Source organism: Pseudonaja textilis, chromosome 6, assembly GCF_049901715.1.
Source record: "Pseudonaja textilis isolate UNSWEBS1 chromosome 6, rPseTex1.2, whole genome shotgun sequence".
Taxonomy (NCBI): domain Eukaryota; kingdom Metazoa; phylum Chordata; class Lepidosauria; order Squamata; family Elapidae; genus Pseudonaja; species Pseudonaja textilis.
Genome location: NC_141995.1, coordinates 11,415,442 through 11,440,469, shown reverse-complemented (window position 1 = coordinate 11,440,469; position 25,028 = coordinate 11,415,442). Strand labels below are relative to the sequence as shown.

At 40.9% G+C, this 25,028-nt stretch overlaps 1 protein-coding gene across 2 annotated transcripts in view; it reads right to left on the bottom strand.

Annotated features, from left to right (window-relative positions):
* ARHGAP24 (Rho GTPase activating protein 24) overlaps positions 1 to 25,028 on the bottom strand; it is a 385,919-nt gene that overhangs the window by 53,295 nt on the left and 307,596 nt on the right. For both annotated transcript variants that reach the window (XM_087935845.1, XM_087935846.1), the window contains one exon: positions 7,231 to 7,353. In XM_087935845.1, coding sequence (XP_087791971.1) covers positions 7,231 to 7,353 — 123 coding nt within the window. The remainder of the gene's footprint in view (positions 1 to 7,230; positions 7,354 to 25,028) is intronic.

Here is a 25,028-nt window from a genome sequence, read left to right as displayed (position 1 = left end):
AATGAGGATCCAGATTGTTAGGGACAATAAGCTAACTCTGTAAAGCACTTAGAGAGGGTACAAAGCAGTAGTGGGATTCAATTTTTTTTTTACTACTGGTTCTGTGGGCTTGGCAGGTGAAGGATACTGTAAAATCTCCAGTCAGAGATGGCATTTTCCAGTTCTCCAAACTACTCAAAATTTCCACTACCGGTTCTCCAGGACTGGTCAGAACCTGCTGAATATCACTTCTCGTGTAAAGCACTATGAAGCGGTATATAAGTCTAAGTGCTATTGCTATCCCGACAGCTCAAAATTCAGAGGATCTGCAAAATCAGATTGCTTTAAAAATCAAAGAACACAATGAAAAAATGAGAGCAATAAATAAAACCAAACTAATGTCAACGTGTAGAAAAACTAGCCTTAGCATTGGCAATGAAGATATCAAAGTAGTGGATCATGTCTGTCTTTTTAAACCAACCGTCAACAGTAAGGGAATAAGCAGTCAGGAAATATGTGGCAGACTGGCACTTGGTAAGGCAGTCACTTGGAAAAGATATTCAAATGCTGTGATGTGTCCATACCCACAAAGACCAGAATTATGAGTTCCATGGTATTCCCTCTGACACTCTTTGGAAGCAAAAATTGGAGTTTGAAGAAGCAAGATGGGATGAACATTGACACCTTTGAATGTGAAGAAGACTCCTGAGAATTAATTTTTGAATGTTAACTGATTATTTAACAAAAGACAAGGGATTGCAGTCTAGACTTAAAGAGAGTGCAGTCAGACTCCACAATTTCTTGGTTTCTGAAGACTAATGGCACATCCAAGTTTTGAGGTCCTTCTTAGAAGGGCAGCAGGATTGGGACCAAGCTCAACTTGGAGAGAATGATATTCCAGAGGATGGTGACACATCAGAAAAGGCTCTTTTCTGGATCTCACAACATGCCCTTTCTGCCAAACAGGATGGGAATGATTGATGTCATGAGGGAGAGGTGGTCCCTCAAATAATGTAGCCCCATGCCATGTCAGGTTTTAAAGATTGCATCTAGCACCTTGAATTGGACCTGGGAAGCGAAGCAGCCTGTGGAGTGTTTCATAGAGCACATATAACTGCCGTGCTGCTGCATTTTGTACCAGCTGAAACACCTGAGTCCTCTTCAATGTTGCATCCGTACAGGAAGTAACTGGAGAACGAGTGACTGAGATTGGAGCCTCCTAATCCAAGAGACAACGCAACTGGTGCATAACACAAAGGCCCTTCTGGTCATGATTGTCACCTGCTCTTTGACTAGGAATCAACCCTCACCTGAACGCTAACTTCAACACCAACCCTAACTCTAACCCCAACCCCAACTCCAACTCTGGCCACTGTGGGTTCCCATGGAGATGACCTTGGCGTATCAATTGGAATGGGCCTTGTTTTGACTGAAATACCAGCTTCTTGATGCAGCAGCGAAATTCACTCTCCCACCCCCCTTGCCCATGGCAACTTGAGAGCAGTTCAGGGATGCTTTGCAAGTTGACAATAGATCTTTCTCGTGAGAACCAAGGTCATCTCCCAGGTGATGGAGGAAGAAGGAGAAGAGTGCCTGAGGAACCCGTCAATTGGCCTAATTGGCCAATGTGACCAGTGAAACTTGGGGAAGGGGCTATTACTGATTTTAATTATGCTGAAACCATGGTTCCACTAAGCGTGCTGATATGATGTACCCAATAAAGAAGTTCTTAGAGGAAGCAAGTGGCCTCAGAGTTCTGATTTGCTTGGATTCCTTAGTTGGAACCTTGACAAAGAGATTGCATGGCTGTGACCTGATCCAAGGCCACAGCCACCCTCTCATTTTAAGTGGCAACCCTAACCCTTCAATCAATCAGCAGAAATAGCAATTTGTCTACGATTATTATTTTTTTTAAAAAAACCCACTCCAAGTCTTTTATATCTGAAATTGGGCATGGGAAAGGGGTGACCAATAAATAAAATAAATTGTATGGAACACTCAATCAACAAACTTGAGTTAGGGGTGAGTTAATGAAGTTGTCTTCATTAAGTTGTAAAAACATAACAGTTTCGGTTCCTTATTCTGTGTCCTACCCTTTGAGATCCATCTCTGCCTTGGGTAACTAGCCTTGTCCAACCTATTGGAATGAAGTCCAGGGATGTAGCAATTGACTTTCCCAAATCACCAGGGGTGGGAGAGCCACTAGCTAAGATTCTATGCAGTTCGGAGAACAGCCAAATCCCACTCCTGGATGGCTCCGCCCATCACTCCCCTCTCATCCCAGGAGTCCCCACGCAGCCCGTATGGACACAGGTAAGTGCAATATGCGCACGGAGGTTCGGGGAGGGTGAAAAATGGGCCTCCTGGAAGTTTTTATTTTATTTATTTATTTGGTTTGTCAATCACTTACAAGATAATAGGTATAAGTAAAAACATAGTTATGAAGACATGAAATGGATACATATAAGAAAAATAAAAGAAACAATAGGACAGGGATGGTAGGTACATTGGTGCGCTTATGCACGCCCCCTACAGACCTCTTAGGAAAGAGGTGAGGTCAATAGTAGACAGTCTAAGGTTAAAATTTTGGGGGGGTTGGGGAAGAAACCACAGAGTCAGGTAGAGTATTCCAGACATTGACCACTCTGTTGCTAAAGTTGTATTTCCTGCAATCAAGTTTGGTGCAATTAACTTTGAGTTTGTATCTATTGTGTGCTCTTGTATTGTTATGGTTGAAGCTGAAGTATTCATTGACAGGTAGGACATTGCAATGTATGATTTTATATACTATACTTAGATTGGACTGAAGATGGCGTAGTTCTAGGTTTTCTAGGTCTAGAATTTCGAGTCTGGTGGCATAAGGTACTCTGCAATGAGTAGAGGAGTGGAGAACTCTTCTTGTGAAATATTTCTGGACTTTCTCAACTGTGTTAATATCAGCTACGTAATGTGGGTTCCAGACTGATGAGCTGTATTCGAGTATTGGTCTAGCAAATGTTTTGTATGCTCTAGTTAGTAGTGTGATATTACCAGAGAAAAAACTATGTAAGATTAGGTTAACAACTCTTAATGCCTTTTTGGCTATGTAGTTACAGTGAGCTCTAGCACTTAGATCATTAGAGATGAGTATTCCAAGGTCCTTGATGGAGTTTGGGTCATAAACAAGGCCAGAAATGGGCTCATTTCCAGCTTCCAGAGAGCCTCCTTTTCACCCTCTCAAAGGTTCGAGGAAAGCCTCCGGAGCCCAGAGAGAGCAAAAATGCCACCCCTCCGCCATAGTGTAGGAGGACGAGTAGGCCACGCCCACCATGGCCTCGCCCACCCAGCAACTGGGCAGAAAACCCTTTGCTAAATCTTTTGAAGCCCACCTCTGCAAATTACAGTTGATCAAGCTAGCGGAAGCCCTTCCCTTCAGAGAAGTAAAAAGCTCTCCCTTCGCAAAACACCAGGTTGTAGCTGATTTGTTTCATTTATCACTTCAGATGAAAAAAATGGCTTCCCTGCAGGCATAAAAGCCCTTCTCATTGGCATGAAGGGATGTAAAGCAAGTTAGCTGCTCCGGCGTTTACAAGACAAGCTACATCCTTTCACTCAGATGAAAGCAAAGCACCTGCTCAAACATTTGCAAATCCCTACTAATACCAGTCAATACAATTAACGTGAAGCTCAGCTAGGGGGCAGCAACTAGCTGACCGTAGTTGATCTTGAAACAAATCTAAGCAGAATCAGATCTGGTTAATTGCTCCAATCTGGCACTTTCAGGACGTTATGGATTATATACATACTATAGACTAGGATATTGACCACAAGTATCCTGAAATAAATTAATGGCAAATCATTTCTATTATATTACAACAAATCTATATGCTCTCACCTAGAATTGAGTGTAACTCAAAGAAGTCTTTACCTTTTAATTTATATGTTGCAGGAATTTCCGAATCTAACACCAAACATTTTGATGGGGTAATCTTGGATTGAAGCATTTTAAAAGTAGAAATAACATTTCTATTTCTACTATATTTCTATTTCTATTCCCATGTACAGCTAGCACATAAAGAGCATAACAGCATAAGAAATGGTTGCAAAGATTGTAAAAGTGATATGAAATGATAAAATATGTTTAATAAAAATATTATTAAAAAAAGAAAAGAAATGGCCTTCAACAGTCAAAACTCAGATATTAAAAGAAGCAAAACACCTGATCAATCCTGCTACACTTGCTGAGATACAGCCAATATTTAATATTGTTAAGTGATAAGCAGAACTACTTTTCCAATGAATTCGCTTCTTTACAAATATTTAAAAGTAGAGCTCTTTCAATGTTCACAACTGCAAAAGAAAAGTCCAATATTTCTGAAGTTTCTAACATGCATCTATACAAACATATATTTATTTTGGTTACTGACCAAAATAGAGACTTCCTTTTAAGTTATCAGTTTATATTAATGCCGAATACAAGCTGGTGTAACTTATCCAGAACAAAAGAAGCATAATTTAAAGTTGTGGAATAGATAATGGAAACTGTTGTTTTTATGGTTGGTGAAGAGTGGCCAAAAGTCAGGACCATATTGTTCACACTTGCAGAATAGTTTTTATGAACACTAAGCTTGACCAAACTAGGAAAGATTAAATTATTTTAGGCACTTTTTTGGATTATTTTTCTAATTAAGTTTTGCATATTGAACTGAAAAAGTAGTAGCAATAGCATTCTCAATCTCAATCTCTTGACAGCACTCTCTGAGTGGTTTACAGAATCAGCATATTACCCCCAACAATCTGGCTCCTCATTTTACTGACTTCGGAAGGATGGAAGGCTTAATCAAATTTGAGACCATCGGGATCAAACTCCAGATTGTGGGCAGAGTTTGCCTGCAATACTGCATTCTAGCCACTGCACCACCAGGGCTCAATCCAAAAGGGAGCTGTAATCACTAGTGCAGGGGTGTCAAACTTGATTTCATTATGGGCCACTGTGTCTGACCTCGGGGGGCCAGGGTGGGCGTGACCAGCTTAATGTCACTCATGTTGGGGGTGCCTGGGATGGCCAGAGCACTCTGCCTGCAAAAACGGGCTCCCGAGCTCTGTTTTTGGCTGCAACGGCCTCCTGCAACCCTCGGCCAGCCAAAATGGAGCTCAAGGGGGCTGCCTGTGGCTTTCCCAAGCTCTGTTTCTGCTGGCAGAGGCACTACAGGCTGGTCCTGCACTTTTTCCAGAGTGGCCCCATGGGTCAGATCTAAGCACCCTGTGGGACAAATCTGGTCCATGAGCCTTGAGTTGACCCCCCTGCACTAGTGAGTTTCCATCTGCTTAAAAAGATGATGGTGTAAATTTGATTTTAAAAGATGATGGTGTAAATTTTGATTTTAAAAGTTTTAAAAGTATTTGATCATTTTTTTGTACCATGCAGCAAAAAGTGTTTAAAAATATTTGATCATTTTTTTTTGTACCATGCAGCAAAAAGTGTTTTGGAAAGTTAATAATTAATTAAGGAGACTCATAGTTAGGAATTAGAGTTTTGAATTATTTAGAAGATGGTTTTAATGGGATAATGGAAATTGCTTTTGTTGGTTTTGTGATCAGGAGATCTTGAAGGTGGACATTAGAGTCAGAAGATAAAGAAAATGGAGAAATCAAGAGTGCAAAGTTTTGGATACTGTTCAGACAAGTTTTTGGACAGAATGGGTTAAATAATAAAAGTATTTGATAAAATTGACAGAGTATGTTCTAATGAAAGTGTAAAACAAGAACAAGCTGTAATGGATGTCTATGACATTAATCTGAAAGGGGATATACCTATAATGTAAATGGATCTGATGGATGATTCATTTCCTAAAGGGGGTAAACAAATATTAAACAGAAAACTGATTTGGATTTTTCCCTTCGTTCTGAATAGACAAAAGTTTTTCTATGATTTGGAAGTACATTTTAGAAATGACAAACAAAACAATAAATTTTACTTTCTGATGCAAAATAAATCTGTTAAACGTTGTATGTTTTATACAAAGATGGAGATAAACAATCAAAATTGTTTTTATTTGCTGAGATAAAGGGCGAAGTTTCTTCTTTCTTCTTTCCTTCCCCTCCCCCCCCATTTTACATCCCTCCCTTTATTTCTTTGTTGTATTTTCTTTTGTTTGTATTTCTTCTGGGTTTTTTTGTAGTTTGTACTGACGTTTATATTTTGCATTTATAATTCCTAATGAAAAATAATAATTTCAACTGTTAGCCTTGATCAAAAAGCCTGCTCAATGCTTTCTCCAACTTAGATATAGTTCTATTAGACCAACAATCCCCAATCTTTGTGGCTTGGAGGCGTGAGGGAGAGGGGAACTGGGCTGGATGAGCAGCGGGCTGGCACACATGCATGCGACTCATTTTGTGTGTGGTTGGTCCACTGTTCACATGGCCCTTTCGCTAAATAGACTATAGGCCAGGGCTTGTGGGCTCCTGCATTAGACTACCAGAGGAATTGGGTTTACAGGAGTACAAGCCAGGGGTGGGATTCAAAATTTTTAACAACTGGTTCTGTGGCCATGGCTTAGCGAGGCTTGGTGCTCATGTGACTGGGTGGACATGGCTTGGTGGCCATGTTATTGGCTGGGCGTGGCCAGCTCAATATCACTCACATTGAGGCACGCATCTCCTCGCCTGGCCTCTCATGACTGTGGGGATGCTGCAACAGTCGTAAGTGTGAAAAATGGTCATAAGTCACTTTCTTCAGTGCCATTGTAACTTTGAATGGTCACTCCACACAAGCAAAGTACCAGCAAAGGAGGAAAAAAAACTCCAGAGAAGTTCCAGAGACAGGAAGTCTAGTCCTGCCAAGAATGTAATAAGGGTTAACGGAGAGGCAGTTTCTGTAAGCAACACCAGAATGTTTCCTTCCTGCCTTCCTTACAGGATTAGGCCAGTAATTTCTTCTAACAACCAGTTCTCTGAACTGCTTCGACTGTTAACAACCGGTTCTAGCAAATAGGTGCAAACTGGTAGAATCCTACCACTGGTACAAGGGTAACTTGGAAACAACAACAATAACAACAACAGCAGCAGCAACAGCAGCAGCAGCAACAACAAAGTTATAGCATGTTCAGTGGGCACAGAAAAAGTAACAGTGTAAGATAAAAACAGAGATAATCTGGTTCATCATCACATTATCTCACTAATGCCTAGTACTGAGCTTCTATGACAACTGTTCTGGTATAGCATAGCATAGCATAGCATAGCATAGCATAGCATAGCATAATTTCTCACCTCCTCCAAATGGTGCCCATATAACCCTGCGGATGGACCTCACCCAATCCTCCATGTCATTCTGAGTGCTAGCCATTAGGAGGTAAGTCTCATGATTTGATGTCATTCGTTCTCTGTCTCCTCCTACAAGAAAAAAACAACACTGTTAAGGGAAAGTATTCTCTCTTGACCCAAATATTCATATTTAAGTCACCGTTGGAAAAACCAGTAGCGGAATCACAGCCAAGCAGGTATAGAAACATGTACTGTATAGTTCATTACCCAAAAGAGGAGAAAACCTTCTTACCTCTGGAACTGGAATTGCTTGTTTATGAGGTATGACATCCTCTCATTGTTTGACCAAATGTTTTTCAAAATATGTCTAATACCGGGAAGGTCTGAGGTGTTAAGGTCCCATGAAAGGTAACCTACCTACAGTTTTTGATCATTCCTTGAGGTACAAAATTGCAAGAAAACAATTACAGGGTAAATCAGAAGCAAATGTTCAGTTTGAAGGTTCAGTTCTGCTCAACAGATTTGGCAAATGAAATGCCTGACAAGATGGGTATCTTGTGTCTAGCTGAGCTTGTTGATCAGAAAGGTTGGCAGTTCGGAGGTTCGAATCCCTAGCACCGAGTAATGGAGTGAGCTCCCGTTACTTGTCCCAGCTTCTGCCAACCTGACAGTTCGAAAGCATGGAAAAATGCAAGTAGAAAAATAGGGACCACTTTGGTGGGAAGGGAACAGTGTTCCATGCACCTTCAGCATTTAGTCATGCCAGCCACATGACCACAGAGACGTCTTTGAACAGTGCTGACTCTTCAGCTTTGTAACGGAGATGAGCACTGCCCCCTAGAGCCAGAAATGACTAGCACATATGTGCAAGGGGAACCTTTACCTCAGTGGTGGGATTCAATTTCTTTTACTACTGGTTCTGTGGGCGTGGCTTGGTGGGTGTGGCAGGGGAAGGATACTGTAAAATTTCCAGTCAGAGGTGGCATTTGCCGGTTCTCCGAACTACTCAAAATTTCCACTACCAGTTCTCCAGAACTGGTCAGAACCTGCTGAATACCACCTCTGATTTACCATTTTACACGATGAAATATGACAGTGGAAGAAATTGTCTCCTGCTCCAAGCACCTCAGAAGAAGACAGAGTTGGTGGCCAATAGTCCAAACATTTTAGAAAAGTTTTTCCCTGCGCTCTGGTGATCTGAGAATTCATTCACTTCATGATGGACACAGATGTGAGGGCCAGGCCTGGTCACTGATCCAAGGTGAACGAGTACATAACCCTAAAATGCATTGATCTCAACTGGCAAATTAGAGGTAGTTCTCAGCTTACAACCAAAACTGAGCCCAAATTTATGCTGTTAAGTGAGATAGTTGTTAAGTGAACACTGCCCCCTTTTACTTTTCTTGCCACAGTTGTTAAGTGAATCACTGCAGCTATTAAGTTAGTCACATGGTTACTAAGTGAATCTGGCTTCCCCAGGGACTTTGCTTGTCAGAAGGTCATAACAGGTGATCACATGACCCCGGGACACTGTAACCATCATAAATATGAGGTGGTTGCCAAGCATCCGAATGTTGATCATGTGACTTTGGGGAACAGCAATGGTCATAAGTGTGAAAAATGGTCTTATCACTTTTTGCATTACCCTCGTCACTTTGAACGGTCACTGAATCAGAGGTGGTATTCTGCAAGTTCTGACCAGTTCTGGAGAACCAGTAGCGGAAATTTTGAGTAGTTTGGAGAACCAGCAAATACCACCTCTGACTAGAGATTTTACACTATCCTTCCCCTGCCATGGCCATCAAGCCACACCCACAGAACCAGTAGTAAAAAACTTTGAATCCCACCACTGCATGAACTGCTGTAAGTCGTGGACTACCTGTATGGTGAAAAAGACTTTTTGAAGATGGAAAGTAGGCTTAGTAAGTTAATATTTCCTGCCAAAGACTCCTACTTCCTCCCCCACTCAGTAATTAACTCTTATTTTCTCTCTCTCTCCCTTTCCGTCCCTCCCCTCTATCTCTCCCTTTCCCCCTCCACCCTCTATTCTCTTTCTCTTCCTTTCCCTCCCTCCCTCTCTCTCCCCCTTTCCCCCTCCTCCCTCTCTTTCTCTCTCTCTCCCTTTCCCTCTCTCTCTCTCTCTCTCTCTCTCTCTCTCTCTTTTTCATTTTTCCCATAAGTAACATGATAGAAGCCTTGTTGCCAACACTGAGATCATTCCCATTTGCTAACATCTGATGGGAACAGTTGGGATATTAAATAAAAGAACCGTATATCGCTTTCTCTCTTAAAACTCATCTGAGAAACAATTACTATTTTAGTAGATTGTGTAGCTTCTGCTTCAGGACGCTGGTGAGAAAACCTTTCTATATTATCCAAGCTCCATTACCAATAAAATACAGTTTCAACATAGAATGGCCTTCTCGAGTGTTTTTATTTTATTTTAGTGTCTTTCACACGGGCTTCAAAGCAATTTGCATAAAAAGCATCAAACTCCATTTCATTCCTTTTGTCAAATGAAATAATTTTAATTGAAACCTCAAAATTGGCAGGAGCAGAGGTAAAAACCTTCCCCTTTATATCAAAAGCCAGTCCGTGTTTAGCAAAATGAGAACATTTTCCCTGCTCAGCTGAACAACAAGGAAAGAACTAATTATTTTATCATCTCATTTGGGAAGAAAGTCATGTACAAATAAACAGGTAACCTGTGCTCCCGTTTTATAGAACGGGTTTTTCTTAAAGAGGAGAGGGGAGTGAGTGTAGGACATGGTATGGTGTAGGACCAGGTTGCTCACCCGATCTTTTCGAAACCCTCCCTAAATTTTTTTTAAAAAAACATATTGAAAGCTTGCCAGATTGCAGAGCTCAGTCCATCTTACGCAAACACTTATGTCAAAATCTCATCAAACCTTGATAATCTCACACAAGATGGTCACCACGTTATAATAAAAAAAAGATGTTGAGACTCTGGAGCGCAGAGAAGAGCAACAAAGATGATGAAGGGCTTGGGGCCTAAAACATATGAAAAATGGTTGAAGGAATTGGATACGTCTAGTTTGATGAAAAGAGGGACTAGGGAAGAGGTGGTATTTAGCAGGTTCTGACCCGTTCTGGAGAACCGGTAGCGGAAATTTTGAGTAGTTCGGAAAACCGGCAAATCCCACCTCTGTCTGGAGATTTTACAGTATCCTTCCCCTGCCACATCCACCAAGCCACGCCCACAGAACCAGTAGTAAAAACATTTGAATCCCACCACTGGTTAGAAAGTATGAGACTGTGAGCCTGTCTGGCCTCAGACACAAAGCCAGCTGGGTGATCTTGATCCAGATACTTCCCCTCAGCCCTAGGATGGAGGCAATGACAAGCTACTTCTGTAAAATCTTGCCAGGAAAACTGTAGGGATTTGTCCAGGCAATCTTGGAGAATCTGATAATTGAATAAAAGGAAAAAGAAAATCACCCAAAGCATTATTCTAGGAAATAGTTTCTTATGGACATCCTATAACCTGAAAATCAGATGCTGAGGATTTCAAGATGCAGCTTAAGCCAGATCCAAAACACCGCAGGAGCTGAACTCTTCCCCGAAACCCTTCGTGGCTAAGTCCTGACTGACAGGTGATTTACCAACTGTATTGCTATATCCCCTGCTGTCTTTTTACGGCTCCACAGTATGACTCCGAAAGGCAGCTGCTGTAACATATTCTCAAGCAGAGGGGAAAGTGGCAATTTTCCTGGGTACTAAGAGCTCCTTTTAGACAGGCTCCAATTTTGTTTGACCACTAAAAGCTCAGCCAGTTCACAACTCCACAGAGAAACAGTTCCAGGGTTTTGTAGAAAGTTAGCACCCACCCCACTGCTAGAAGAATGAAATATTTTAGGAAATATTAAAAAGGCAGAATATTATATTTTCCTGGATGAGAAAATGGAGAAACGTGCTCTTGGAAAGCAGCCCCCACCTTCCTTAATTGCCCTCAGTTGATATTAGCACTTAAAAGATAAAGAGATAGCTCTATTGATAAGTAAATAACCTCCCCCAAGATTCAATAAAGGTAGGATTAGCCCTCAGCCATAATAGGAATTGCCCAAAGTCCCTTCACTGCATCATCTCAGTTGCACCACCCCCAGCAGTTCAAACTTCAACCCAACTTAGCTCAGACAAAGTCCTAGCATTTGTACATGACTCCATGGGAGTCTGACAATAGCCAATAGAATATATGTTCTTGCACAAGAACAGGAAGCTCAAGTGCAAAGCCCAAGAGAAGATACAAAAAACTCTCACTCTCAACTCCATGGGGGCAGCTGCACCAGAACCACGTGGTTCTGCTTCATCATTAAACCATCTTTCCAATCAGCCTCCATATTTCCAGGGTCTTTCTTCCAGCTTGGAATTGAACCAGATGAATATTTCTTCCAACAGTTTCGGGTCTGTTATCCAGGAACTTTCAACCTTTCACAGGTGCTTTTTCAAGAGACAACTGGACTTTCTGTTTTTTTCTTTGAAGACGTTCAGGGGTGGGATTCTACCAGTTCTCACCTATTCGCTAGAACCGGTTGTTAACATTCTAAGCAGATTGGAGAACCGGTTGTTAGAAGAAATTACTGGCCTAATCCTGTAAGAAAAGCAGGAAGGAAACATTCTGGTGTTGCTTACAGAAACTGCCTCTCCGTTAACCCTTATTACGTTCTTGGCAGGACTAGACTTCCTGTCTCTGGAACTTCTCTGGAGTTTGTTTTTTTCCTCCTTTGCTGGTACTTTGCTTGTGTGGAGTGACCATTCAAAGTTACAATGGCAATGAAAAAAATGACTTATGACCATTTTTCACACTTACAACTGTTGCAGCTTCCCCACAATCATAAGAGGCCAGGCGAGGAGATGCATGCCTCGATGTGAGTGATATTGAGCTGGCCATGCCCAGCCAATAACATGACCACCAAACCATGCCCACCAACTAAGCCACACCCACAGAACCGGTTGTTAAAAAATTTGAACCCCACCCCTGAAGACGTTTCACTTCTTCAGCTGAAGAAGCTTCTTGGATCAGAAGCAAAATGTCTTCAAAGAAAAACCAGGAAGTCCAGTTGCCTCTTGAAAAAGCACCTTTGGGACAACCATGACCTGGAGGACAGAATCTCCATAGACTTTCAGCCTCCTACTTCCTTCCAAGAGCCACCCACATTCACACCATTAGTTGAAGTTAAGAAGTGCAAATAATATCTTTATTGCCCATGAATGAGCCGAGTTTCAATGGAGGACTGATAAACACCAGCCTCTAACTAGTCTTCTTCTTCTTCTTCTTCTTCTTCTTCTTCTTCTTCTTCTTCTTCTTCTTCTTCTTCTTCTTCTTCTTCTTCTTCTTCTTCTTCTTCTTCTTCTTCTTCTTCTTCTTCTTCTTCTTCTTCTTCTTCTTCTTCTTCTTCTTCTTCTTCTTCTTCTTCTTCTTCTTCTTCTTCTTCTTCTTCTTTTGCAACAATGGCTCACTTTTCATTAGGTTACTTTCTGATAAATGTTTCTCCAGATCCTTTAGATTACAAAGCCCATGATGCCTTGCCATAGGCCATCCTGGAGTAATGGTAGTTGAACTCCAAACTCCAAAGGATCTTGGGTTACTTTTCCCTTCAGTATAAAAGGAAATTTTCTGAACATGACTAAGTTGCCTTTGGGATAAATAAAGATAGTACTTGGTTGACTTTGAGCATGCTTTTCCTCTTGTATCAAGTTAAAATATTATAAAGTGGAACTATTATTTTGGAGGGCTAGCCGTTGCTTCTGAATGATATCAACATGTCTTTTCCACTCAGAATTGTATTTTGTATTGTCCCAGTTCTTCTACCCACTACAGATGAAAATAGACCTGCAGGCAGCACATTAGAAAACCGGTGGAGCATGAACTCAATAGAAGATACTTTTTCAAGTGAATATCTCATCTTTTTTTCATGTAAGAAACTCTCCAACTGCCCTCTGTCTTCAATTAAATCCCAAAGAAGACATTAGGAGAAAAGTCTTCCCATTGCTTTACTTTTTTTTTCTAGGGGGGAATCTGGGAAACATTCCTAGAACTGGAAGGAACTTTAGAGGTCATTTAATCTAATCCTTTATTGCAGGACTGCTTAGAGCCTGAGTGTGAGATGATGAAGTGTTAATCAACTAAGCACAAATGCAGAAATTCCAAATAAAAATCTAAAAAAACCCCAAGAATAAGGTAGAAAAACAAATCCCTTTCTCATAGGAGAAGAAAACTATTGAAATTGCAAGGAAGGTTTTCTTCATTCAGAGATCATTCAGCAATTTGGAATGAAAAGAGTGGGAAAAAAGAAGGATTAGGAGGGGTTGTGATAGCTATCTTCCAGTACTTGAGGTGCTGTCACAGAGAAGATGGGGTTGAATTACCAATAAAGGAAAATATTTGCAGATCAGGGTTGAAATAAGAGGTCCTCTCTAAGCTTGGTTTATTTCTTGCAGACATTTCATTACCCAAACTAGGTAACATCATTCAGAGCTAGGATTGAATTATTCTCCAAAGCACCCGAGCGCAGGACAAGGAGCAATGGATGAAAACTCATTAAAGAGAGATCCAATTTAAAACTAAGGAGAAATTTCCTGACAGTGAGAACAATTAATCAGTGGAACAGCTTGCCCTCCTGAGTTGTGGATGCTCTATCACGGGAGGTTTTTAAGAAAAGCGTGGCTGCCATTTTTCTGGGATGCAATTGTCAGCGTTCTAGGAAACAAACCCCAACCCAATAAACTCCGAGACTAACATTTTCTCAAAATTCCATTTTATTAAAGTTGTCATACTGCCACATCTGGGAGAACCTAAATCTGTGAGTTCTGGGTTTTCCCTCAGGAATTGAAAATCAAAAACCCATCCCCTGAACCCCTCAGGCCCAATCACCATCCATCCTAACTTGAGACATCCTCTAACCACTCCTCACCCAGGTGCAGGAATAACATGACCTTGACTATAAAGAAGAATGCTATTATGTCTAACTACATGCACTCTAAGAAGTCCTCCCTCCCAATTTCCCAGGCACAGGAATGTGGCAGCGTGGAAGCTTCTGGTGCTAATATGGCTTCCAAAGCTGACAGCAATAAGTTCTCCTGCCTTGGGCAGGGGGTCGGACTAGAAAACTTCCAAGATCCCTTCCAGCTCTATGGTTCTCCACTCTGTGTCCTCTGTCTGCTACTTAGAAAAGTTCAAGCCTTCCCCCTCCTTCCCACTCATGGTTTATAAGTAATCCATTCCAGTTTGCTTCTCCTCTTCTGTAAACTCAGATGCACTCTGGTGCTTTAGTAAACAGAGGGTGGAAGTTGGAGAGCTACTTGATCAAGCTTCCTCTAACCACTTCATCTCATTCTGGGTGCAGCTTTGTACACCTAGTTGACCCTGTTTGGATGTTAACATAAAATGTCAAAACGTCTGGCTTAGCAATGGGGGAAAAGAAAAAAAAACATAATCCTGAAGGAAAAATGCCTTTTCAGGAAACTGGTTACGACTTGTCTGATTTCCCAATATTATGTCGCCCTCCTCGCTGAAGGAATTTGTTGAAATAAATAAGTAAGGATCTTTGCATTCCATCTCTTGCTGTTGAGCATGTAAGGACTGCCTCAAAATCAGGAAGCTGCAAGTTCGAGCCTAGACAGAGGTACATATTTCTCTTTCTGGGCGCAAAGGGAAAATAAATGCTGTGAGCTCTGTGTAAATGTCAGGAAGGGCATCCGGCCAGTAAATGCTCAGCTCGATTTAATCACCCCGCTTCCACCCCAATGCAAAGGCTTGCAGGGTCATTAAAAGAAAAAAAAAATTTTTATTTTATTTTATTTGTTCATTACAGTTGTATGCCTCCCATCTCACCACAGGCAACTCCAGGTGGCTTGCATTCATTCAATCAAAATGCAATATGTAAAATTAAAACAATAAATAAGGTAAAGGTAAAGGTTCCCCTGTCACATACGTAGTAGTCGTTTCTGGCTTTAAGGGGCAGTACTCATCTGCATTACAAAGCCGAAGAGCCAGCGCTGTCCAAAGACGTCTCCGTGGTCATGTGGCTGGCATGACTAAATGCCAAAGGTGTACAAAACGCTGTTACCTTCCCACCAAAGTGGTCCCTATTTTTCTACTTGCATTTTTTTACGTGCTTTCGAACTGCTAGGTTGACAGAAGTTGGGACAAGTAACAGGAGCTCACTCCATTACGCAGTGCTAGGGATTCGAACCGCCAAACTTCCAACCTTTCTGATTGACAAGCTCAGCATCTTAGCCACTGAGCCACTGTGTCCCTCCCGAATTTAATAAACAATAAATAGAGATCGTAAATTCATTGAAAATAAAATTAACCAAGGGTGGTGGGGGGAGGTAGGGAGCAAAGTTTACAGGGGGAAGGGGGTGGGGTGTTATCTAATTAGGAATAGATTGTGTCCCCTACAGAACAAGCAGCAATCTAAAACCCCAGGTATTGTCACCCATTCCTGCCTGGTGCCTGACCTCGTGCTATGATTTCTGATCAAGACTGATGTCTCCCCGTGGAAGCAGCAGAATCCGTAGTGTGGCCTGCGCCTCCATTAGGCAATCCTCGATCTGCAGAGCCCGCTGATGGGTGTTCAGCTGAGAAAAACCAACGGCATTTCCTAGACTTTTGCAGGCTCACTGGAAACGAGCTCTTCCTATAGTGCTGCTGTAGTGTAAACTATCTTTGTTCTGAATAGCAATAGCACTTAAAAGACTTATATGCCGCTTCACAATGCTTTACACCTCTAGCTAAGTTGGCCCTTTCTCTTCTGAACGTTGTTGGTGTCTTCTTTTTTCCCAGGGATATTATTCTGCCCAAGATGACAAAGGTTGTATTATTTTAAAATGAATCTATGCTTCATTTTAGTTGACATCACGCATTTATACTTGTGGTGGTGGTGCCGTGGTTAGAATGTAGTATTGCAGGCTAATTCTGCCGACTGACAGCAGTTCGATCCTGCCAGCAGTCCAATCCTGGTTGACTCAGTCTTCCATCCTTCCGAGCAGTGGTGGGATTCATTTTTTTTTTACTACCAGTTCTGTGGGCGTGGCTTGGTGGGCGTGGCCAGGGAAGGATACTGTAAAATTTCCAGTCAGAGGTGGTATTTGCCGGTTCTCCGAACTACTCAAAATTTCCACTACTGGTTCTCCAGAACTGGTCAGAATCTGCTGAATACCACTTCTGCTCCTGAGCTTGGTAAAATGGAGGAGTCAGATTGTTGGGGACAAGCTGCTGATTCTGTAAACTGTTTAGAGAGGGCCGTAAAGCACTGTGAAGCAGTATATAAGTCTAATTGCTATTGCTATTGCTATATTGTACACACACACACACGCACACAGGCTACAAGAAGAACTCAAAACTCATTTTTCAGGACTGACCCTCACGACAGGCTATTTCAACTCTTCTCTTATTGCTTCAATTATGTAGCTTTGAACACTTCTGTTGGTGCCAAAGATGTCACTAAAACTCTACTTTCAACATAGACATACGTATCTCCCTGGGATTATTATGAGTGTGCTTTTATGAACATGCATACTTCAGCTTGGGTCTACATGAGGTTCTCACCTGGAATTGTCCTCTTCCCTGCTAGACAACGCTGCACGCTGCATCACAGCAAGTCTGTTCCAGAAGTATATTTACCATCATTGCATTATTTATGTGACTTTTTCCTTGAATTCAAATTTAGGAAAGCAACTAAACTTGCCTTTTGTTCTGTAGAAAACAGATCTCCCCAAAAACTGATGGATTGGCTCTTGTGAAAATTGTAGTACTGCCTCTCAAGTAAGGTGACCAACTTTTTTACAATGAAAAGTAATGACAAATAAGTTGAAGAAAAAAATACAAAGCCACTTGCGCGCAACACCCTCTCTCAAAACAATTCTCCTGTGTGGAGCACATGCGTCTCAAAATCGCATCTCACTGCGCTGTACCGAGCCTTGACGAATCACCATGTCAAATACAAATACGTCACATCACACACAAAGGATTGGATCGGCATCAATCAAATACGGAGATTTACTGATTAGTCTTCAAATATCAAAAAGGAGGACATGTAGGAGGACACTTTTCGAGGGAGGACAGAACTTACAAAAGGAGGATTTTCCTCCCCAAAGGAGGATAGTTGGTCACCTTATCTCAAGAATGTTAGGCCAAGGGCTGTTTAGCTGACTCTAGAATGGTTCACAAAGCCATTCCCTCCCTCTGAACCAGTTTTCAAAATGCAAAAGAAGGAGAGTAACATCAGCCTCTTGAAGAACAAATCAGTAACACAAACACTTGATTTAATTAAACAAAGGCTTGGAGCCCTTCTGAGATTTCTTCCGGGGCTTGAAGGAACAGGATAGAAAATTGGAAGATTAAGGAAAAAAAAAAAAAAAACCAAACAGGAATTGGAAATCAGTAGTGCCGTTGAAGAATGTTCCTTTGCAAAAGCTGACTCCACAAGAAGGACACGTTATATATGATTTGCATCAGGAAGAACTCACTTAACCATGTTAAACCTCTGAATTGCACTTAAGCGAGGAATTTGGCTGACTTTCATTGCTATGTGCAATGCTTATTCTGTATTCTCAAGACCAGAGGTGATATTCAGCAGGTTCTGACAGGTTCTGGAGAACCGATAGTGGAAAATTTTGAGTAGTTTGGAGAACCGGAAAATCCCACCTCCGACTGGCCCTGCCGCCATCTATTCTCTGTCTCCCGAGTCCCAGCTGATCAGCTGGGTCTTCTTTGGTTGCCCTGCACAGAAGAACGGAGCTGGAAAGCAGGTTAGCAGGGTGGAGAGGGATTGGGATTTTACAGTATCCTTCCCCTGCCACGTCCACCAAGTCACACTCACAGAACCGGTAGTAAAAAAATATTGAATCCTACCACTGCACAAGACGGTGTGTTTCATTTATTTATCTGTCAGTCTGTCAACCACATGTACATGTATGCTGCACACATACACACCATAGGTTAGAGACTCAGTTTGCATAATTTTTTTTTTAAATTTATTCTCACGTTAAAGTCCACTCCTGGCCATTACAGGAACTCAGGTAACTATATTTTGAGTTGCCTACACAATTTCTCATGCCAGACCTGGCTGCTTAACATTAGGGACCCCATCAAATGTCTTTAGGTTAGTTCTCAGATGATGTATAGAATCCACTTCTTTCCAGCAAACTGGGACTCAACCAACCACCCATCCATTACAAGAGTCAGTTTGAGTGTTGCAAGAAAGAATAGTAAGAAATACTGAAGTGGTCAATAGGAAGAGGCTGAATATTTTCTTTCTTTTTCACATAAAAATACAAAAAAAGGAATTTGCTACCCCTTGAAATTGGGGCTTGAGGGCTGCTCTGCTTAGCAATATTCTAAAGTAACATCCTCAATAATGTTAATGTAATGAGAGCAATGGGGTGCAAAGGGACGCAATGGCTCAGTGGCTAAGACGCTGAGTTTGTCAATCAGAAAGGTCGGCAGTTTGGTGGTTCAAATCCTAGCGCCACATAATGGAGTGAGCTCCCGTTACTTGTCCCAGCTTCTGCCAACCTAATGGTTTGAAAGCATGGAAAAATGCAAGTAGAAAAATAGGGACCACTTTGGTGGGAAGGTAACAGCGTTTCCTGCGCCATCAGCATTTAGTCATGCTGGCCAAATGACCACGGAGATGTCTTCGGATAGTGCTGGCTGTTTGGCTTTGTAGCAGAGATGAGCACTGCCCGCTAGAGCCAGAAACAACTAGCATGTATGTGCAAGGGAAACCTTTACCTTTACCTAATGAGAGCAATAGTCAGCAACACTGGGAAATCAAGTTTTCTACAGTATTGTCTGTATTCCTACGGGGAATTTTCATTTAGGATCAGAAATGCTACTGGCTGTTTCAATTATCTAATCATCAATAGAAGCCTAAGCAAGGTTCTGATTTTAAAGCTGAAACACAGGATGAAAGGCAATTCGGGGCTTCTTGGATCTCAAGGAACTGAGTCTAGAGAGGCATTGCACAGAGATTCATTTGGTGCACTAATTGCAACTATTCCTGACCCTTGGGCACTGTATGGTCACTCATGCTTTGGTCACTTCCCGGTTGAATTATTGCAATGGAACACCTTGCCCTCAGATGTTGTGGGAGCACCATCACTTAAGACTTTCAAGAAGAGATTGGACTGCCATCTGTCAGAAATGGTGTAGGGTCTCCCGCTTGAGTGGGGGGTTGGACTAGATGACCTACAAGGTCCCTTCCAACTCTGATAATCTGTTATCTGTTATCTGTTAATGTGCTGTACAGGTGGCTGCTCTTGAAGACCCATCAAGTGGTCTAGAATGCAGCAACACATACAATTTGTCCATGTTACGCTGCTCTCTGCATGAATTAGCTTCCTGAGGGTATCTGCCTGTTCTACTCAGTCAGATAGAATCAGTGTGCTTTAGGTTCCCTTCTTGACATGTTGCCTTCTGATGGAAGTTGGTTAGTTGGCCTTCTTGGTAGCTTTCTCTGCCCTTTGGAATTTCCCACAAGTACTGGGACAGCATGAGATGGAAGCCCAGAAATATTCCTTGTGGATGAATGGGGATGTGTGTTGTGATTAGGAGCGCTGGGAGTTTCTGAGTTTATTATTTTTTTGTATTCTTTTTTTTTATATAAAATAATTTTTATTTTAGACAAACATACACAAACAAAACATAAAACCATCTTCCATTTACAAACATACAGTGTGTCGGTTGGTTATAATAAATCTTTTGTGCATCCTCTCCATAGTCCTCACTTACAGTTTGTATAAATTCTCATATTATCAATCTAGTATATATGTATATCATTTATTTGACTATATTATTCCATTATTTTATACGAGATATTCAAAATTTTAAATTAATTTATATTATAACATTCATTACATCATCCTAAATCCATCCAACAGTAGTACATCTTTATGTTATATTTTGTATAATTCTATTATCCTTGTATTGTAAAATTCTCTAACATATTTCATTTCCATATTTTTTTTTTGTCTAACCATTGATAAAATAAATCCCATATCTTATAAAATTGTTTATCTTCTTGTTCTCTAATTTCAAATGTCAATTTACTCATTTCGGCACATTCCACATTATTTTCTTAATAACTACCTCCTGCGTTGGTATTTTCTCATTTTTTCCAATTTTTAGCAAATACAATTCTAGCCGCTGTTAATACATTTACAATCAAGTATTTCAATTCTCTACTGTATATTTCCGGTAAAATCCCCAGGTTTAAAGTCTATATCGTTTTTGCCATTTTTTTCCAACCATCTTAACATTTCTATTGTTTTTACTTTTTGTGAGCCACAGAGGGTTATGTTGCATTGGATGGGCAACTATATCATCATCATCATCATCATCATCATCATCATCATCGTTTGACACCCACATAAACCCTTGCAGGGTGGAGTCCGGGCAACTGAATGGAGCTAGCAGAGGTTTTACTGGCCGGATGCCCTTCCTGAAGCCAGTGTGGAGATTAGTTCAGCAGATACATTCTCATTGATGGGCGTATGTATGTATGTATGTATGTATGTATGTATCTATGTATACGTATATGCATATCAGTGGTGAGTTTCAAACTATTTTCCTATGGGTCATGAGTGCGTGTTTTTCCTACCTGTTCGGGGTGTGTGCATGCAGACCGTTTGATAATGACCTTCTCCAGCAATCCCTGTGTGTGAAACAATCTGCTGTGGCCTGGCGTGTGGCAATCTGCTGTGCCGCGCCAATCAGCTGAGCTTGAAAAACAAGGTATAAAGCATAGCTTAAAGCCCGGGCAGGCAGGTGGGCCAAACAGCTGATCCTCAGAGCAACCAGATCGCCCGAACCGGGCCGAACAAGTAGCATACCACCACCACCCCGGTGTACATGTATATTAAATAAATAGATTGATAGACAAACAAACCAACTTTAGTCTGATTTTCCAAGAATTATCCCCCCCCCACACTTTTATTATTTTATTAAAATATTGATACCAAGACCACGGATGATCAATGGTATTCAAATCCAGATTAGGAACTACTGCTGCTGGGATGATTTAAGAATCAGTTAATAGGTTATGACACTATTCCAATAGTAGCATGAATTTCTGTACTTCTAAATGATCCATTTCTACTGTGGAACAGCATGAGTTTGTACCATAAGTGGGCTAGCTCCAAGCGTAATTACATTAATTATGCCTTCTTGCCTGTGCACAAAGCTACCTAATGGAACGATTCCCTTATTCCCATAGGTGCATGGTCACTCTCCATTATGGAAATGCATTCCCTAGATTCATGCCTTTTTTTTTTTTTTTTGCAATCATTGCTAAAACCAAATGCAGTGATGGATTCTGCAAAGCAGTACATGAAACCACGTAGTCATTCTTCTGCTTTCCCTTTTCTCAGAAGTGTTAAGAAGAGTTATGCAACTTAGTTGGACTTAGGTGTTCAGTTCTTATGAATGTAAAACATACAGAAAGGGCTCTTGTGAATGCGTGGGTTAGCTTACCCAGCATCAGTCTGAAAGGATCTACCTCAGGGCTGTTAAACTTGTTTCGTCACGGCAGCATCATGTGACGTATCAGTAGTTTTTTTTCCCCTTCGCTAAACTGGGCGGGGCCATGGCCAGCGCAGGATGCATCTGGCCCGTGAGCCATGAGTTTGACAACCCTGATCTACATGTATGGAGGTTTAGAGGTTTCTTTGTGGAGAATCTTGACCAACCAAAGCTATTGAAGAGAAGAGAATATATGTAGCTCAGGGCTGAATTGTGGAGTATAGAGAAGAATAAACTGGCACATCCACCACAAACACCACAAAAAGAAAACAGACCGCCTATGCAACATATTTCAATGAAATGGATATCCATAAATGAAAAGTGCCTGACCTCTCAATCCACTACAGCTCAACCAATACAAACCATGAAAAAAATAACACTGCCATACATCAAAAACATCTCAGTAACAACCAAGAGACTGTTGCAATCACATGACATCACTGCTGCCCAGAAACCAATGAAAACCCTCCAAAATATCTTAGGCAAACCAAAAAATCCAGCAACCCAAGAAGAAAAAAGAGGAGGCATCTCCAACATAGACAATGTAAGGACTATAAGAGTCACTATGTAGGGTGAATGGGCAGAGGACTTCAATGAACCCAATTAGCTGTCAGAATACATGATAAAAACATCTTAATCAAGCAACACATGGACAAACTCAATCATAGTTTCAACTGGGAAACTTTGAGCATCCTAGACGAAGCTAAATCCAAAAAGGCTAGGGAAGCTTGGCATTCAGACAAATCATCATTAGATCTATAGAGATAAACCACATTTATGCTCTTCAAAAGAGACGATTAAAAAAAGGAAAAGGGAAAAGAAAAGATCAGAAAAACATTTTCTCCAACAACCATCATTCAGATAAGCAGGGATTAACATCAGACAAACAATCAAGCAGAAAACAGTATGCTAATTAAGAAGCTATTAAGAAGAAAACCACAGGATTGCCAACACAGGCAGGGCAAGCTACTGTATATAAACAGAGAGAAAAAAAACCCACACTCAATCGCACTGATCACTTCAAATGAAACATCTGCAGGCAAACAACCAAGCTCAGAGAGCACCAAGGACACAAACAAAGCCATTGTTCTTGAACAGAAGGGACATCTTATTGGGTTGGTAATGAATTACAGCTCACATGTGTATGGGAGAGATACCTTATATCACAATGGATAGCCGCTCCGATCCTTCAATAACAATTGAACCAGAGGTTGTATTCAGCGGGTTCTGACCAGTTCTGGAGAACCAGTAGAGGAAATTTAGAGTAGTTCAGAGAACCGGCAAATACCACCTCTGACTGGCCCTGCCCCCCATCTTTTCTCTGCCTCCCAAGTCCCAGCTGATTAGCTGGGTCTTCTTTTGTTGCCCTGCACAGGAGAATGGAGCTGGAAAGCAGGTTAGTGGGGTGAGGAGGGAATGGGATTTTGCAGTATCCTTCCCCCAGGAGTGGGGTGGTAATGGAGATTTTACAGTATCCTTCCCCTGCCTCACACACGAAGTCATGCCCACCATGTCATGCCACGCCCACCAAGCCACGCCCATAGACCTGGTAGTAAATTTTTTTGAATCCCACCACTGAATTGAACATGCACGTATTCTCTAAAAGGCCAGTATAAATGTTGATTCCAAAGGCTCTTTAGAGAGACTGATACCTGTACTCAAACTTCAAACTTTTTTGCTCTAAGTTTTTTTTTTTTAATGACAATCTCTTCTAAAAAATTTGTCGCTAGAGTTAGACACTAGAAAAACTGGTTAGAGGGAGCCAAGATAACTACGGGAACAAAGATGCTACGAATGATTGTACAGAATAATTAAAAGTTGGAGGAAGAGGAAATAAGATATCAATTTTACATTCTTTTAATTATTCTCAATTTTTACATGATGTTTGAGGTTCATTTGTAACAGGTTTTTCTTTTGTTCCACTGCCAAATAGTAAAAGCAATTGACTGATGATTGAGTGTGTGCCATCAAGTCAGTATCGATCCATTGGTAGACTTTTCTCTGGGAAAATAAGCTCATTATTGGTTACATATTTGTTGGTATATTCATTTTTTGCAAAACTGAATTTGTTTTGAGGTACTATTTTATTACTCTTTTGCAATCCCTTTTAGGGTTTTTTTTTTCCCCTTGTTAATAGAATTTTCTAAATCAATACAGAAACTATGTTTTCTTTGGACATTTCCTCAGGAGACTCATTCTGGATTGATGCCCCCTCACCTTTCAGAAAATGCAACAGGCATAAAAACAATTTTTATTCGACCTGCTTTATTGGGTTCAAGTTCCTTATCTAAATATCCATTTAGTCAAATCTTCTTGCCATAAATTCAGATACTGTTGCTCAGAAAGGAATATAGACAAGCTATTTGAACATTAATAAAAGCAATACAAATAAGCAGGAAGAACGGTTGAAGTCCAATGACCAGAGGGTGGAATTCATTATTGCTTTACCTGTGTTTCTATCCTTCTTTAAAATTAATTTGTATGCAGTCTTTTTTATTTTTACAAATAACTCAAGGCAGTGAACACATCAAACAGATTTTCCTCCTATTTTCCACACAACAATCTTGTCAATTGAGTTGGGCTGAAGGCGAGTTACTGGCCCAAGGTCACTCAGCTAGTTTTCATGGCTAAGGCAGGACTAGAAGTCATGGTCTTCCACTTCTAGCTGAGTGCCCTAACTACTAGACCAAAGTGGCTTCTTTAAAGGAATTATACAGACCTTTGAACATTAAAAGTACATGAAATTATGCCTCTGTACTAAATCTCTTTGTCTTTTCAAAAATGTTAAGACATTGAAAAAAGGACCATAATGCATGAGAACAGGGAGTTTTCTAGTTTTGCTCCCTGCATTATTTTCAGCTTAAAAATCACTTCTCACTGCAGTTATTTTACCTTCTCTAAGAAATGTTAATTGTGGTAAACAAACTGCTTTGAAAAGGTGCCATTGTTATGAAGGAAATAGCATAGGGAAGAAAAAGTTGTGTATTTCCTTTGGGCCCCTTCTAGAATTATATTCTTGGTTCTAAGCTGTCCTTCGCTGCTGTTTTTTAAAAGAAGAATCCTTACTTTATAATTCATCAATTGACATGAAAAGGCTCACTAAATCCATGCAGATATTTAGCTTGTATCCAGCTATTGAATATTCAATGGAGGGGCAAATCATGTGTTATCAGTGGTATTACATCCACCAGTTCTGTCCCTCTAGTTCCTTTTTATTCAGAAATAATGTAAAAGGTTCTATGGGAATAACACAAAGCAA